Genomic DNA, 15,592 nt, shown 5'->3' on the forward strand with positions numbered 1-15,592 from the left:
AATCCAAAAGGGTCTAAGACTCTGGGACTGTAAGAAAAGAACATGGCTGAGAAGTTTATACCAAAAGAATGGCCTAAAACAGATCTAACAATACAGTGACCTTTGATTTATCATTCAAATGTATTCTGGGTAGTGCTGTGTAGAACAATACTCTCTCAGCAAGTAGCTATAAGCACATGAATTTTCTTGCCATTTAGCAAGAATGAGATAATTCACTTTCTTCCTTGATGAAACTGCAGTGAATAGGGTGAGGAAAGGACTGGTTTCCCTACACACAAAGTTGAATGAACTACAGGAAAAATAAAAGTTTAATGTATATATATGAATAGTATATAATACTAACAAATACAGATAAATGGGCATTACTGACTAAACCATTCTTAATTATTGGATTAATAGAAGAACAAAAAGTGGAGTATGCTGCCTAGTGGAAGTTTGATTAGGTTCAAGTAAGTTAACTGGGCCACATTTCCAGAGGGGGTGGTACATTAAATGGAGTGCTATAAACAGGACTATACTAAATGCTGCCATACCCTAAAAAGGCTGAGCCATCTCTGATTGATGCTTAGATTATAAATTGACTCCATGGTGGAGGAGGGGTACTGCTAAAGTTTGTGAGGTGGTATTCTCATGTGTACTAGACACTCTTTAGACCTTTGGAAATGTATTCTTGAAAGGCTTGGGGTTGAAAAGATAATTCCAGTTTGGAGCTACAGGAGAAAGTGCAAGCTATAGTTCCTGAAAAAGATATCCAGTCTTTCCCCAGACACTGAAATGAGATGCCTTGATTGAGGTGACACAGAAAGAAAAACAACTAAAGGAGAGAAGCAGCATTTACATGCTTTTTTTCTCTGAAAGAAAAAGTAGATTTATCAGAATTGTTATTTTGTGAGATCAAGAGATAGACTTGATTTTGGAGAAGGAGTCAAACAAATTTAATAAGGTCAGAAACGTTGTGATTTTATATTGTTTACACTGTATTATTTGAGCTATTATATCATCTCTATTCTTGGTATAATCTTGTCAGGTGAGTTTGGTTGGGCAAGTAATCCTGTTCAACATAATCCAACAAAAGAAACAAAGCAGAGGAGCATTTACACTACTGCCTTGGATTTTTTTTTTTTTTTTTTTTTTTTTGTCAGGGTCTCACTCTGTTGCCCAGGGAGTACAGTGGTGCAATAAGAGCTCATTACAGTCTCAACCTCCCAGGCTCAACCAATCCTCCTGCCTCAGCCTCCTGAGTAGTTGGGACTACAAGCACACATCACCACAGCCCAGCCATTTTTTTTTTTACTTTATGTAGAGAAAAGGTCTCACTATATTATATTGCCCATGCTGGTCTTGAACTCCTGAGCTCAAGCAATACTTCCACCTCGGGCTCCCGAAGTGTTAAAAATTACAGGCGTGTGCTACCAGGCCCAGCCATCTGCCTTGGAATTAACATAATTAATTTAGCCCATCACCATTCATTTAAAAGTCTTCTGGAGGTAACATCAAACAAACAGCAATAAAAAAGGGACTGGAGGAGCCGAACTTCCCATCTCACTGGTCACAGTTGGAAATAGTGGGAAAGACTGGATAGTGAATAGGTAGCACCAAGAAAATACATTTTAATACCCCACTGATCTCCTCCATGGACGACGAAGAACCAAGTTAATCTTATGCCTATTATTATATTCACTGGGTTAACAGTTACAAAACAAAAAGCAGATGTCTATTAATCTTTAACGGGGGAGCTCATGTTTTCTGTTGGTTTTGTTTTTCCTCTTTCAATTACTTTTGCTCTAAACTCACCATTGTTTCTCTTGCCTTTATCTTTCTTTCTGTCCTGATATTTCTTTCCTCTGCTTAGAATGCCTTTTTTTGCCTAACTTCCTTTTTTCTTCAAGACTAAACTTTGTAGCCACTGCCTCCAGGAATTATTCCCTGACTCTGCCCTCCATTACTGTCCTGTAGTACCCTATGAACATTTTTTTTCCTTGCAGTTCTTTCTTTACCTCTCTGACACTTCACTACTTCATAAGCTTCTTGAGGACAGGTTATCTTACATCATCAAATACAAGTTTTCATTGGTTTAAAGATGATATATCATTATTTTACACAGCAATAAGAAAGCAAAAAGAGAAAAAAAACACTGCCAGTTATAACTGTGGGACATCCTAGATGTAAGATGATCCCAATTTCACAGAAAAAAATGTGGGAGAAAAAAACATGAATCTCAGAATCAAAATTCTGCATGTCTTAACTGACTTTGTATCTTCAATAACCACCAAACGTCTGGGCATATAAAAAATTCATATTAAAATATTGCAGAATGGTTGAATAAATTAATGAATGGATTCAAGCTGATTGGTGCCTTTCATCAATATGCTTTTAATGTATTAAAACAATGGAATCAGAAAAATAAATGTTTTAGATTTTAAAAACCAAAACCAGCTGGGTGTGGTAGCTCATGCCTGTAATCTCAACACTCTGGCAGGCAGAGATGGGAGTACTGCTTGAGTTCAGCGGTTCAAAACAGCCTGGTCAACAAAGGGAGACCCTGTCTCTACAAAATAGAAAATTAGCCAGGTGTGATGGTGTGCATCTGTAGTCTCAGCTACTGGGGAGGCTGAGGCAGGACGATTGCTTGAGCCCAGGAGTTCAAGGTTGCAGTGAGCCATGATCACAACACTGCACTCTAGCCTGGGTGACAGAGCGAGACCTTGTCTCAAATGTAAAAACAAGAAACTAAAACCTATGGATATAATTTACAAATGTAATGGTTCTGGATTTAATTGGGTAATCTAAAACACCAGGAAGATAAAAAAGTTTGTTTTCTAAATATAACTGTTGTGGCTTCATATTTTTTAAAAAAACCCTACAATGTCAATTGTCTGGATGAACAGATGTTATTCTATTACAGTAGATAAAAATGAAACAGTGTTTTATAGTATCCATTCTTGATTATCTACACTAATAATAAGTAAATGGATTGTAAATAATCCAAAAGAAATACTTGTTCTTAATCCTAGATTAAATTTATAAGGAAAAGATATCCTAAATCAAGAGATTTTTAAAAAATATTTTAAGCTTAGTCCAAGTGAGATGTTACAAGTTGCTTTGTCATTGCTTTGAGATAACAGTAAAGTCTAGAAATCATTGAGACGTGTAAGTGGTATAAAGGAGTGGAAAACTAAAATCCTGCAAGAATAAAATTTAGAAATCTAGTTTTCTTTCCTTTATATTTTTCTATATCCTCTAGAAAGGAACATTATAAAAATAGCTACTCCTTATCAAGCTAGATGTTTTACATACATTATTTCCAATCTTCAATAATGTGTGGAGTAGACATTAATACCATCATTTATACATGACTACATGGAAGCTGTGAAATATTAAATGATTTATCTAAGGTTGCATAGCCAGTAAGTGGCAGAACCACCTCTAAAATTTCAACTGTAAAGCTTCTGGTCCAAAGAAGAAAGCTCGTACAAAACAGAGAAATCAAAAACAAGAGAACCCACAAAACGAAAATAGCATTATCTCAATTTGCACAAAGAAGCAGTAAGGTTGCCTTGAGGAAAAATATTTAAGAATTCTAGCGACTGATAAATTCTATAATTCCATTTTATAATGTCTAACAATAGTCAAATAACCCAAATAACCTCTAGACTGTATATAAGAAAGAATTAAAGACTACCTTCACTAATCTAATACATATATTCTTCACAGGCTTACCACTACAGAAGACCGATTAAAAACTTCTCTACGATTCTACAATTTCAAATGATCTCTTTTCATCTTTCTTATTAAGGTAGCCAGTTATTGCAGTAGGGGTTAAGGGCAAAGGCCCTGGAGAAAGACAAGACTGGATAAAATCCCAACCTGTTAGCTATATAACTGTGGGCAAGTTACTTAACTCTCTAAACCTCACTTTCTTTACCTGTAAAATAGGGTTATATTTGACTCATACCAGAGTTATTATACTGAGCAAATGAGATAATGTGTATAAAGCATTGTATTACTATGTACATAGTACCTGGTACATAGTAAGGGTCCAATAAATTTGTTACAGTGATCTATATTTGGAGAACTTCTGTTTTATTGGGATATTTTATATTAAATATAACTTCACTCTTTGTTACTAATGCTACTATTGAACATTATGGTTAAAGTCTCCACATTTCTTTATTAACTGTGGGGTTGTAACACAATGTACAAAGAAAAGAAAGATATTAAAATTCCATGCAAAGAGCATACCTTTTTAGTGTCAGGACAATGTACCAACAGAATTTCTAACAAAACCCAGATTTTACAAGACAAAGAGAAGAACTTTAGCTCTTTGAAATTCACTAATTCTTTTGTATGAAATGTGAAAGTACATTAAATGTAAGGGAAAGTATAACATTGTAACGTGTACATGATGATCCGCGAAAGTCAATTTCATCATTCACCACTGAGGGGAGCTATAACCTAGGAGAGGTTTATATAGAATGCCAAGGTTATTTTAAAACTTTCCCATATCTTACAATATTCATTTCATCAGCTCTCTTATTAAAATATATTTTAAATAAATTTGACAAGCATACCCCAATTCTCTTTTGGAGACCTTAGAAATAATAAGGTGGCTCATTATAACTGTGTAATCATAAAGACGAGGGATCCTTATCCCTCTTCCTTTTTTCTCCATAGCATTTATGTAACCTACTATATGTTTAGCATACATTATGTATTTATTTTATCTAACATACTAAATCATATATTAATTTTTATCCTCTCTCACACACACACACGAGTGTAAACTACATGGCGAAGAGATTTGTTGACTTATCTGTTTTGTTTTGTTTTGTTTCGTTTGAGATAGGGTTTCACTTAGTCATCCAGGCTGGAGTGCAGCGTCACAATCACAGCTCACTGCACCCTTGACCTCCTGGGCTCAAGCAATCCTCCCACCTCAGTCTCCTGAACAGTTAGGACCACAAGCATATGCCACCATGCTCAGCTAAGTTTTTTTATTTTTATTTTTTTGTAGACTGAGTCTCCTTTCTGTTGCCCAGGCTGGTCTTGAATCATCTGTTTTACATACCACTATTTCCAATGCCTAGAAAAGTACCTAGCACATAATACATGCTCACTGAATACTTAACTGCTGAATGAATGAATACTGAATCATCTATTTAAAAGGTTAAAAATCTCTCACTAGATTACGTCAAGTAAAGCAAACTGCTAACACTTGAAAAATGCAATGTCTACTTATATCAAATTTTGGTTTAAAGAAAATGTCTAAGAACTTTTTTTTTTTTTTGAGACAGCCTTGCTCTGTTGCTCAGGCTGGAGTGCAGTGGCACAATCTTGGCTCACTGCAACCTCTGCCTCCCAGGTTTAAGTGATTCTCCAGCCTCAGCCTCCTGAGTAGCTGAGATTACAGTCATGCGCCACCACACTTGGCTAATTTTTGTATTTTCAGTAAAGACGCAGTTTCACCATGTTGGCCAGGATGGTCTCCAACTCCTGACCTCAAGTGATCCACCTGCCTTGGCCTCCCAAAGTGCTGGGATTACAGGTGAGAGAGACCATGCCCGGCCTAAGAATATTTATTTAATCCCACAGATGGTAATACAGAAAAAATCTCATGAGATTGGCTTATTTAAGCCCAATAAAGTTGATCAGAAGAGCTTCTACTGTAACAGCATACGAATCCTTCACAAGCTGTTTTACTGCCTCTAGGGTCTACTTTTCAAATTTTCTTCTATAGTATAGTTGATGGATGTTACTCACATTCTTCTTCTTCTTTTTTTTTTTTTTTTTTTTTTTTGAGATGGAGTCTTGCTCTATCACCCGGACTAGAGTACAGTGGCACGATCTCGGCTCACTGCAACTTCCATCTCCCTGGTTCAAGCAATTCCCCTGCCTCAGCCTACCAAGTAGCTGGGATTACAGGCGCACGCCACCAAGCCCAACTAATTGTTTCATATTTTTAGTAAAGACGGGGTTTCACCATATTGGCCAGACTGGGCTCGAACTCCTGACCTCATGCAATCTGCCTGCCTCGGCCTCCCAAAGTGCTGGGATTACAGGTATTCTTCTCTTAAAAAGAATAATTCTCACAGGATTTATAACAGTTCACAGAGTTTAACTATACCATTCATTCACTCACTAATTCAACAAATATTTATTGAGAAGCTAATACCCCAAAGGTAGTATGGTTTTTTTAAAAAAAAAAAAATTGTGGTAGATAGAGAGATAAATGAAATAAAACTTTTCCCTTGTTAAATCTACTTATGCAAGCAGGGATCCTGTACACATCTCAGAAAACTGGCCTAGATTTTCCAGAGCAGTTAAAAAGAGTTAATACACCTAGAGAGAGAAAAAAAATTATTCTCAAATCTCACTATACAGAAGTTGATATTGGCAGAAAGAAATTAATGTCCTCCTGAAAACTAAAGAGGGAGAACTACCCCATTCTCGTCTATCTTCCAGGTGAGAATACAGCACTTCCTTTGTTTTGTTTGTTTTGTTTTAGGTTTAATTACATAAATGTATCCTTTTGGTATAGTTCATAATTTATGATAGTTGCCCTAATTTAGAGTATATAAATTAGTGTATTCTCTTGAGTTAATGTATTTCAAATGCTTTGGTCATAACATGCGCATCTGTGCTCTTTCCCATGCATTAAGAATATAGCAATTTCACAATCCCTCTGAAGTCTCATAACTTTATAATATGAAAGTAAATCTATAATGGACCCAATCTCACTACCAAACTTCTCAGCTCTTTAGTTCTAAACATGACCCAGTTACTGCTGGGGAATAAACAAAAAAATCCTTTTGTCACTGAGATACATAACTAAGTCAGGCATCAGAAGGAGGAACATGACACAAAGCATGTGATAAGCCTGTTATAAATATGTTTTAGAACTTTAACAATTATGATGATGAATAGTCATGACAATGATGGCAACGGTAAAAGCTAATATTCACTGAAAATTATTTAATCTTTAAGCAACCCTATAATTTTATGAGTGAGAATTTAAGAAATTTCCCAATGATCACAGAACTTGTAAATAGAAGAGACAGGACTTGAAATCAGGTCTATCTGACTCCTGTCATTTATACTATTTTCAATAGATTTTTGTGAATCTAATAAATTAATTAATGTTTGGAGAGAAGGAATGTTAACATATTTTCCATTCCATCCTATGTCCACTCCTTTATCTGACAGATTTTCCAAGAATTCCAAGCCTATGTTATTAATCATCACTATATTTGGATGCCCTGTGTTCTTTAATTCCCAGTAAATAAACACTCACTGAATGCCTACTATATGCCTTCTAGTCACTTGGGATTCCACAATATGTAAATTAACTTAGGATGATTATTAAGGTACCAATCTAGGATTTCTCAACCCAAATAAAGAGTTACAACACATACTTTATTTATTTATTTATTTATTTATTTTTATTTTTCTGAGATGGAGTTTCACTCTTGTCACCCAGGCTGGAGTGCAATGGCACAATCGCGGCTCACTGCAACCTCTGCCTCCCAGGTTCAAGCGATTCTCCTGCCTCAGCCTCCCGAGTAGCTAGGACCACAGGTGCCCGCCACTATGCCCAGCTAATTTCTGTATTTTTATTAGAGACAGGGTTTCACCACTTTGGCCAGGCTGGTCGCAAACTCCTGATCTCAGGTGATCTGCCCACCTCAGCCTCCCAAAGTGCTGGAGATTACAGGCGTGAGCCACCACACCCAGCCCACATACTTTGGTTTTAAAGATTTCGGTTTAATCCAACACATGTTTAGATGAATATCTGCTATATGATAAGCACTATGCTAGATGCTGACAGATAAAAAGATGAATAACACATGGGCTTGCCCTTAAACCCCAAACAGAATACATATACACACACACACATACACACACACACACAAACACACATATAATTTGGTACTGAAGACTTACAGTGTTAATAAAAGCATTTCTTACAAATAATTTTGTTGCTGGTTATCATTTCATTAAAAAAGTTCTAAAAGTTACAAATCACTATTTTCTTAAGGTAACATTTTTCCTACCACCAAAACGCCAATGTACCTTAATAATGCATATATAAAGTTGAAAATGTGAAAGGCGAAGGAATTTGCCATTAGCTTACATTTTCTATGACGAATGTCCACTCTTTGTCTTCAAATTCTTCCGCATGAGGATCCTGTAACAAAAGCAAAATATGAAATTGAATTGATATACATGTCTTTAGTCCAATAAATTCAATTAAGAAAATACATATAGCCTTGTTTTTAGCTTTTACTAGCTTTTAAAAATGGAGAGGCAGAATAGCCTACTCTTTTCTTTTGCATTATTTTTATTATAATTTTTCTAACATATTTTAGGTTTGGGGTATATGTGCAGGTTTGTTACATAGGTAAACTCAAGGCACAGGAGTTTGCTGTACAGATTATTTTCTCACCCAGGTATGAATCCTAGTACCTAATAGTTATTTTTCCTGCTTCTATCCCTCCTCCCACCCTTCACCCTTCAACTTCCAACAGGCCACAGTGTCTGTTGTTCCCTTGTGTTCATGAATTTTCATCACTTAGCTCCCACTTGTAAATGAGAACATGCAGTATTTGGTTTCCTGTCCCTGCATTAGTTTGTTAAGGATAATAGCCTCCAGCTCCATCCATGTTCCAGCAAAAAGTATGACCTCATTCCTTTTTATGGTTGCATAGTATTCCATGGTATACATATACAATATTTTCTTTATTCAGTCTGTTACTGATAGGCATTTAGGTTTATTCCATGTCTTTGCTACTGTGATTAGTGCTGCAATGAATTTATGCATGCATGTTTCTTTATGGCAGACTGATTTATAGTCCTCTGGGTATATACCCAGTAATGGGATTGCTGGGTCAAATGGTCCTTCTGCCATTAGCTATTTGAGGAATTGCCATACTGCTTTTCACAAAGGCTTAACTAATTTACATTCCTACCAACAGAGTATAAGTGCTCCCTTTCTCCACAACCTTGCCAGCATGTTATTTTTTGACTTTTTAATAATAGCCACTCTGACTGGTGTGAGATGCTATCTTGTGATTTTGATTTGCATTTCTCTAATGATTACTGATGTTGAACTTTTTTTTCATATGCTTGTTGCCGACATGTATGTCTTCTGAAATGTGTCTGTTCATGTCATTTGCCCACTTTTTAATGGGGTTGTTTTGTTTTTTTCTTGTAAATTTAACTTCCATATAGATACTGGATATTAGACCTTTGTCAGATGCATAGTTTGCAAATATTTTCTCCCATTCTGTAGGCTGTCTGTTTACTCTGTTGATAGTTTCTTTTGCTGTGCAGAAGCTCTTGTTTAATTAGATCTCATCTGTCAACTTTTGCTTTTGTTGTAATTGCTTTTGGTGTCTTTGTCATGAAATCTTTGCCAGCTCCTATGTTCAGGAACATATTGCCTATGTTGTCCTTCAGGGTTTCTATAGTTTTGAGTTTTACATTGAAATCTTCAATTCATCTTGAGTTGATTTTTGTACGTGGTGTAAGAAAGGGGTCCAGCTTCAGTCTTCTGTATATGGCTAGCCAGTTATTCCAGCACCATTTATTGAATAGGCAGTCTTTTCCTCATTGCTTGCTTTTGACAGCTTTGTCAAAGATCAGATAGTTGCAGGTGTGTGGCCTTGTTTCTGGGCTCTCTATTCTGTTCCATTAGTATATATGCCTGATTTTTATCAGTACCATGCTGTTTTGGTTATTATAGCCTTCAGTACAGTTTGGAGTCAAGTAGCATAATGCTTCCAGCTTTGTTCTTTTGGCTTAAGATTGCCTTGGTTATTCAGACTTTTTGGTTTCATATGAATTCTAAAAAAAGTTTTTCTAGTTCTGTGAAGAATGCCATTGGTAGTTTGATAGGCATAGCACTGAATCTGTAAATTGCTTTGGGCAGTATGGCATTTTAATGATATTTGTTTTTCCTATCCATAAGCACTGGAATGTTTCTCCATTTGTTTGTATTATCTCTGATTTCTTTGAGCAGTGTTTTACAGTTTTCATTATAGAGATCTTTCACCTCCCTGGTTAGTTGTATTCCTAGGTATTTTATTATTTTTGTAGCAATTGTAAATGGGATTGTGTTCCTCATTTGGCTCTCATCTTGGCTTTCATTGGTGTATAGGAATGTTAGTGATTTTTATACACTGATTTTGTATCCTAAAACTTCACTGAAGTTATTTATCAGTTGCAGGAGCTTTTGGGCTGAGACTATGGGGTTTTTTAGATTAGGATCATGTCATCTACAACGAGGGATAAACTGACTTCTTCTCTTACTATTTGGATGCCCTTTATTTCTTTCTCTTGCCCGATTGCTCTGGCCAGGACTTCCAATACTATGTTAAACAGGAGTGGTAGAAAGGGCATCCTTGTCTTGTGCCGGTTTTCAAAGGGAATGCTTCCAGCTCTTGCCCATTCAGTATGATGTTGGCTGTGGGTTTGTCATCGATGGCTATCATTTTGATATATGTTTCTTCATTATCTAGTTTTGAGAGTATTTAACACAAAGGGATGTTGAATTTTATCAAAAGCCTTTTCTGCATCTATTGAGATAATCATGTGGTTTTTATCTTTAGTTCTATTTATGTAATGAATCACATTTATTGACTTGCATATGTTGAATCAACTTTGCATCCTGAGGACTAAGCCGACTTGATCGACTTGATCATAGTAGATTAGCTTTCTGATGTGCTGCTGAAATCAGTTTGCCAGTATTTTATTCAGGATTTTTGCATCGATGTTCATCAAGGATATTGGCCCGAAGTTTTCTTTTGTTGTGTCTCTGCCAGGTTTTGCTGTGTCTCTGCCAGGTTTTGTTATTAGGATGATGCTGACCTCATAGAATGAGCTGGGAAGGAGTTTCTCCTCCTCAATTTTTTAGAATAGTTTTGGTAGGAATACTACCAGCTATTCTTTGTATATCTGGTAGAATTCAGCGTGAATTCATCTGGTCCTGGGCTTTTTTTGGTTGGTAGGCTATTTATTACTGATTCAATTTTGAAGTTTGTTATTGGTCTGTTCAGGGAATCAGTTTCTTCCTGGTTCACTCTTGGAAGGGTATATGTATATGTAGTTTGTGTGCAAAGAGGTGTTCATAATAGTTTCTGATGGTTATTTTCATTTCTCTGAGGTCAGTGGTAACAGCCTCTTCATCATTTCTAATTGTGTTCATTTGGCTCTTCTCTCTTTTCTTATTAGTCTAGCTGCAGCCTATCAATCTTTATTTTTTCAAAATACCAACTCCTGAATTTGTTGATCTTTTGAATGGGTTTTCATTTTCTATTTCCTTCAGTTCAGCTCTGATTTTGGTTACTGCTTGTCTTCTGCCAGCTTTGAAGCTGATTTGTCCTGGCTTCTCTAATTCTTTCAGCTGTGATGTTAAGTTGTTAATTTAAGATTTTTCTAACTCTTTGATATGGGTATTTAGCGCTTCGAATTTCCCTCTTAACATCGCCTCAGCTGTGTCCCAGTGATTCTGGTCTGTTGTATCATTGTTCTCATTAGTTTCAAGTAACTTCATGACATCTGCCTTAATTTCATTATTTACCCCAAAGTCATTCCAGAGCATGATGTTTAATTTCCATGTAAATGCATGGTTTTGAGTGATTTTCTTAGTCTTGACTTTTTGTTGTTGTTTGTTTGTTCGTTTGTTTGTTTTGACAGAGTCTTCCTCTGCTGTCCAGGCTGGATTGCAGGGGTGTGATCTTGGCTCACTGCAACCCCCACCTTCTGGGCTCAAGCAATCCTCCCACCTCAGCCTCCTGAGCAGCTGGGACTACAGGCACACACCACTGTGCCCAGCTAATTTTTTGTATTTTCAAAAGAGACAGGGTTTTGCCATGTTGCCCAGGCTGGTCTTGAACTCCTGCCTCAACCTCCACAATGCTGGGATTACAGGTGTGAGCCACTGCACCTGGTCCATTTTTTGTATTTTTTGTAGAGATCGGGTTTCACCATGTTGCCAGGCTTGTCTTAAACTCCTTGGCTCAAGCGATCCACCCACCTTAGCCTCCCGATCCACCCACCTCCGCCTCCCAAAGTGTTGGGATTACAGGAATGACCCACAGTGTCTGGCCATACCCTACTCTTATAATATTTCCATAATTTATCTAAATTATAATAATTATTTAATATTAAGAAATCCTCTATTTTATTTTTGTTGATGCCTATCACTATCTTCCATCACTGCACCTACCTAATCAGAGACACATAAACCAGTACATGGACTATTAAGAAGCAGTTTATTAAGATATTAAATGCAAATATAAAGCCCTGCCTTCATTTTTATGCCTGTATGTATCTTAAAAGTTACCACTAGAGGCAAAGTTTTCTTCAGTGCTGAGGTTAAATAAACAGCTGGAATTTCAAAACACTAAAAGAGACCTGATAATCTAGACAAAATGGCAAATCAGCAGGGCTACTGATACCCTTCCTCTTACCTCTCCCTCATTAACCTCAGAAATGCCTTAGAAACCTGAGAAAGGGTAATGGATCCTACAACCAAATGCAACTTTTTTTTTTTTTCCTTCAACTGAAGCACACTTTTGCAAGCATTTATTTGAGAAACATTTATTGGGGACTTAGTATATAAGGGATTGTAGAGATGTTACATGGATTCAAAGACAGTTGTCCTTGCCTTCAAAGACAAACACAATAGTTCTAAATTCAAATAAATGTATGATGAATAAAATAAATGATTTTACCAGAGATTAGAAACGACACACTACTTCTTACAAGAATGAACAAGAGAAACTTCATGAGAGAGAAAACATCTGGGCTGGGTGGGAATACAAAGGATTTCCACAGATTTTGGAGTCAGTAAAGGCAAAAGGCAACAAAGTATAAGAAACAGAGAGAAAAGTAGTGTGGTCACATTACACGCCCATTTAACTTACTCAAGTTCACTCCATGTATCAGAGGTGAGGTAGGAATGGAGGTATCAAGAAAATGAGAGAATATCTCAATAAAGCATGCTTTTGGCTCAACACTGCACTCTAAGATTGAGCACACACGGATGGGAGATGGGCTCTGATATTTCCCCACTGGGTCTCTTAGGTCCCATGCGTCTCATAGAGAAACATTTATGATTGATTCCACTTTGGTCTATTAATGATCTTCTATTTCTCTTATCATAGTTGAGTTCATATCTAGGCTATTTCAAGATGAACGTGACTGGAGCACTCTCTCAGTCTCTCTGATCTCCATTCAATCTTGTACACAGATTAATTTTCCCAAACCACAGTTCTGACCGTATCAGTACCAACTCAGATTTCTTTAACAACCCTTACAACTTATGAGATAAATTCCAAACTCCTTAGTTACTTCATTATGTCTGTTTACTCATTTTCTAGTATAATAGCATGGCAGCTGGTTGAGTTTGAGCTGTATTGAAGCAACTATTTTTATGAGTAAATTCACATAGGTAGGATAAAAATCTGCCAAAAGAAGTTTCTTTGATGGTGGTGAACAGGGAAATGGTAGAAGGAAAAGGGAAGTGGAAAACAATACTTAATATATGTTTCCTCAGCTGGCTCTGCCTATAAACTGGGTTTATGGAGAAAAAGAATTGTAAATAAAGGTTGAAAGAGCTTTTCCATGATGCACTTAGGGCACAGAGACCAAGTAATACAGTGTGATGCAATGCAGGGGAGACATCATACCATTCTCCCATTCTCCCTGCCTCTCCCTCCCATCTCATTCTGTATTTTGAGGAATGCCGCACAGCTCCAGCACAGTTAGTATCAAAATAATAATATAAAATATTTACTGAGCACTCACCATGTCCCAGTTCTTGTGCTAACTGTTTTACTCATTATAGCAACCTATGAGGTAGGTACTATCTTCATTCCCATTTAACGGAGCAGAAAAACGAAAACTAAGAGATGCAGCTTCCCACAGTGCACAGCTAGTGTTTAAGCTATGTTGCTGTTCCCGGTCTGTCTGACTTTTACCCACTTTGTTGGTTCAGTGTAGGCACTGTGCCCCCACGATCTAGAAAAGTACCTGGCACACAGCAAGGTTCTCAAAAATACTGGATTAATGAAGTAATGAATTAATCTTATAAATTAATATATATAATATAGATTATATACTATGTAATACCTGTTACATAGATTATATACTATATAATACATATATATTATATATCTTATAAATTAATAGATATTTAACAGCACCATATATATGACATACATTAACTCTTAAAGCAATGAAATATTTTGTAAAGCACAGATAATGTATTATTCCTAAAATAATTTTTACCAAAGAATAATTTTAACGAGACCAAGAGGCACATCTGATAGGGCCAAGTGAGTAAAAAGATGTAAAATAAGCAGCAATGATGTTCATTTCCAAGGCACTGAAAAATGATATCTCTACATAATTAACTATATTACTGACCAGACAAAAACATTTGTAATGAGAATTGCTTCTAGTGTAATTCAATTAAGCATTTTTTTACATCCCACTCTCCCTCTACTGTCTCCTTTCTTTGCACTGCACTAAAGAGAAAAATTAAAAATAGCTTGAAGAGCCATTGTCCTTCTCAAAATCCTAAAAGTCTTTTTAAAACAAAAATTTACTAGAAACAGCTATTTTCAATTTAACTCAAATATCAAAAGGAGGCTAAAGAAATTAATTTTTGGTTAAATGAAAGAAAAATTAAACAGAAAAATTAAACATATTGATAACTATCTTAAAATGCACCTCCTCTATGAGCATACCTCTGTGTATGCTACTCACTAAGGACAAAAAGGGTGCAGAGCAGTCCTTTCCTATCTGCAAATTTCAGGATTAAGTGAATTACGAGAGTTAACACAAGTTTTAAAAAGAGAGAAAATGTGAAGTTTTTCACTTGAATATTTTAAGTGTTGTTCAAAAACAAGATCCAAAAATTACCATGAACAAATGAAAAGTTATTCCATTTTGTTATTTTACTTTTCTGCTTATCTATAAGAATTCTGGGAGGATGGAAGGAGTCAGGAAGATGAAAGTATCCGCTGAAAATACTCTTTTAAATATTGAACATGGTCACAAAGTTGCCTCAATAGCACAATTGTGTAGAAACGTGTAATACAGCAGACTGACAGGGAGGGGTGTTTGGGTTTTTTTCTACATACTAACCCTCCAAATCTAAAAATTCAGTGATAAGGATATGCTGAACATTCTCATCAGTACTTGAAAACTTCACTTACCTCCTGATCCTCCAAGCAACACATTTCAACAGCCACTTTCAACTCAGAATCACTATCAATGCATATCCTTTCCCAGAACACAAGGCAGTGGCTATTTTTCAGCTCTATTCTAGCCCCTCATTCTCTATCACCATTTTATTAAAAAGTTGTATAACTATGTCCATTCATTTGCTTTGCCAATACAGACTAAAACAAAATAAGAAATTACTTAAAAGTCTTCCTTGGCCAGGTGCGGTGGCTCATGCCTATAATCCCAGCACTTTGGGAGGCTGAGGCGGGTGGATCACAAGGTCAGGAGATCGAGACCATCCTGGCTAACACAGTGAAACCCCGTCTCACTAAAAAATACAAAAAATTAGCTGGGTGTG

The 15,592-nt window shown here is 36.3% G+C and overlaps 1 protein-coding gene across 2 annotated transcripts in view; it reads right to left on the reverse strand.

Moving 5' to 3' along the window:
- EHBP1 (EH domain binding protein 1) overlaps positions 1-15,592 on the reverse strand; it is a 326,557-nt gene that overhangs the window by 251,490 nt on the left and 59,475 nt on the right. For both annotated transcript variants that reach the window (XM_011987305.1, XM_011987303.1), the window contains exon 5: positions 8,132-8,185. In XM_011987305.1, coding sequence (XP_011842695.1) covers positions 8,132-8,185 — 54 coding nt within the window. The remainder of the gene's footprint in view (positions 1-8,131; positions 8,186-15,592) is intronic.

This window comes from Mandrillus leucophaeus, unplaced genomic scaffold, assembly GCF_000951045.1.
Source record: "Mandrillus leucophaeus isolate KB7577 unplaced genomic scaffold, Mleu.le_1.0 Scaffold307, whole genome shotgun sequence".
NCBI lineage: Eukaryota > Metazoa > Chordata > Mammalia > Primates > Cercopithecidae > Mandrillus > Mandrillus leucophaeus.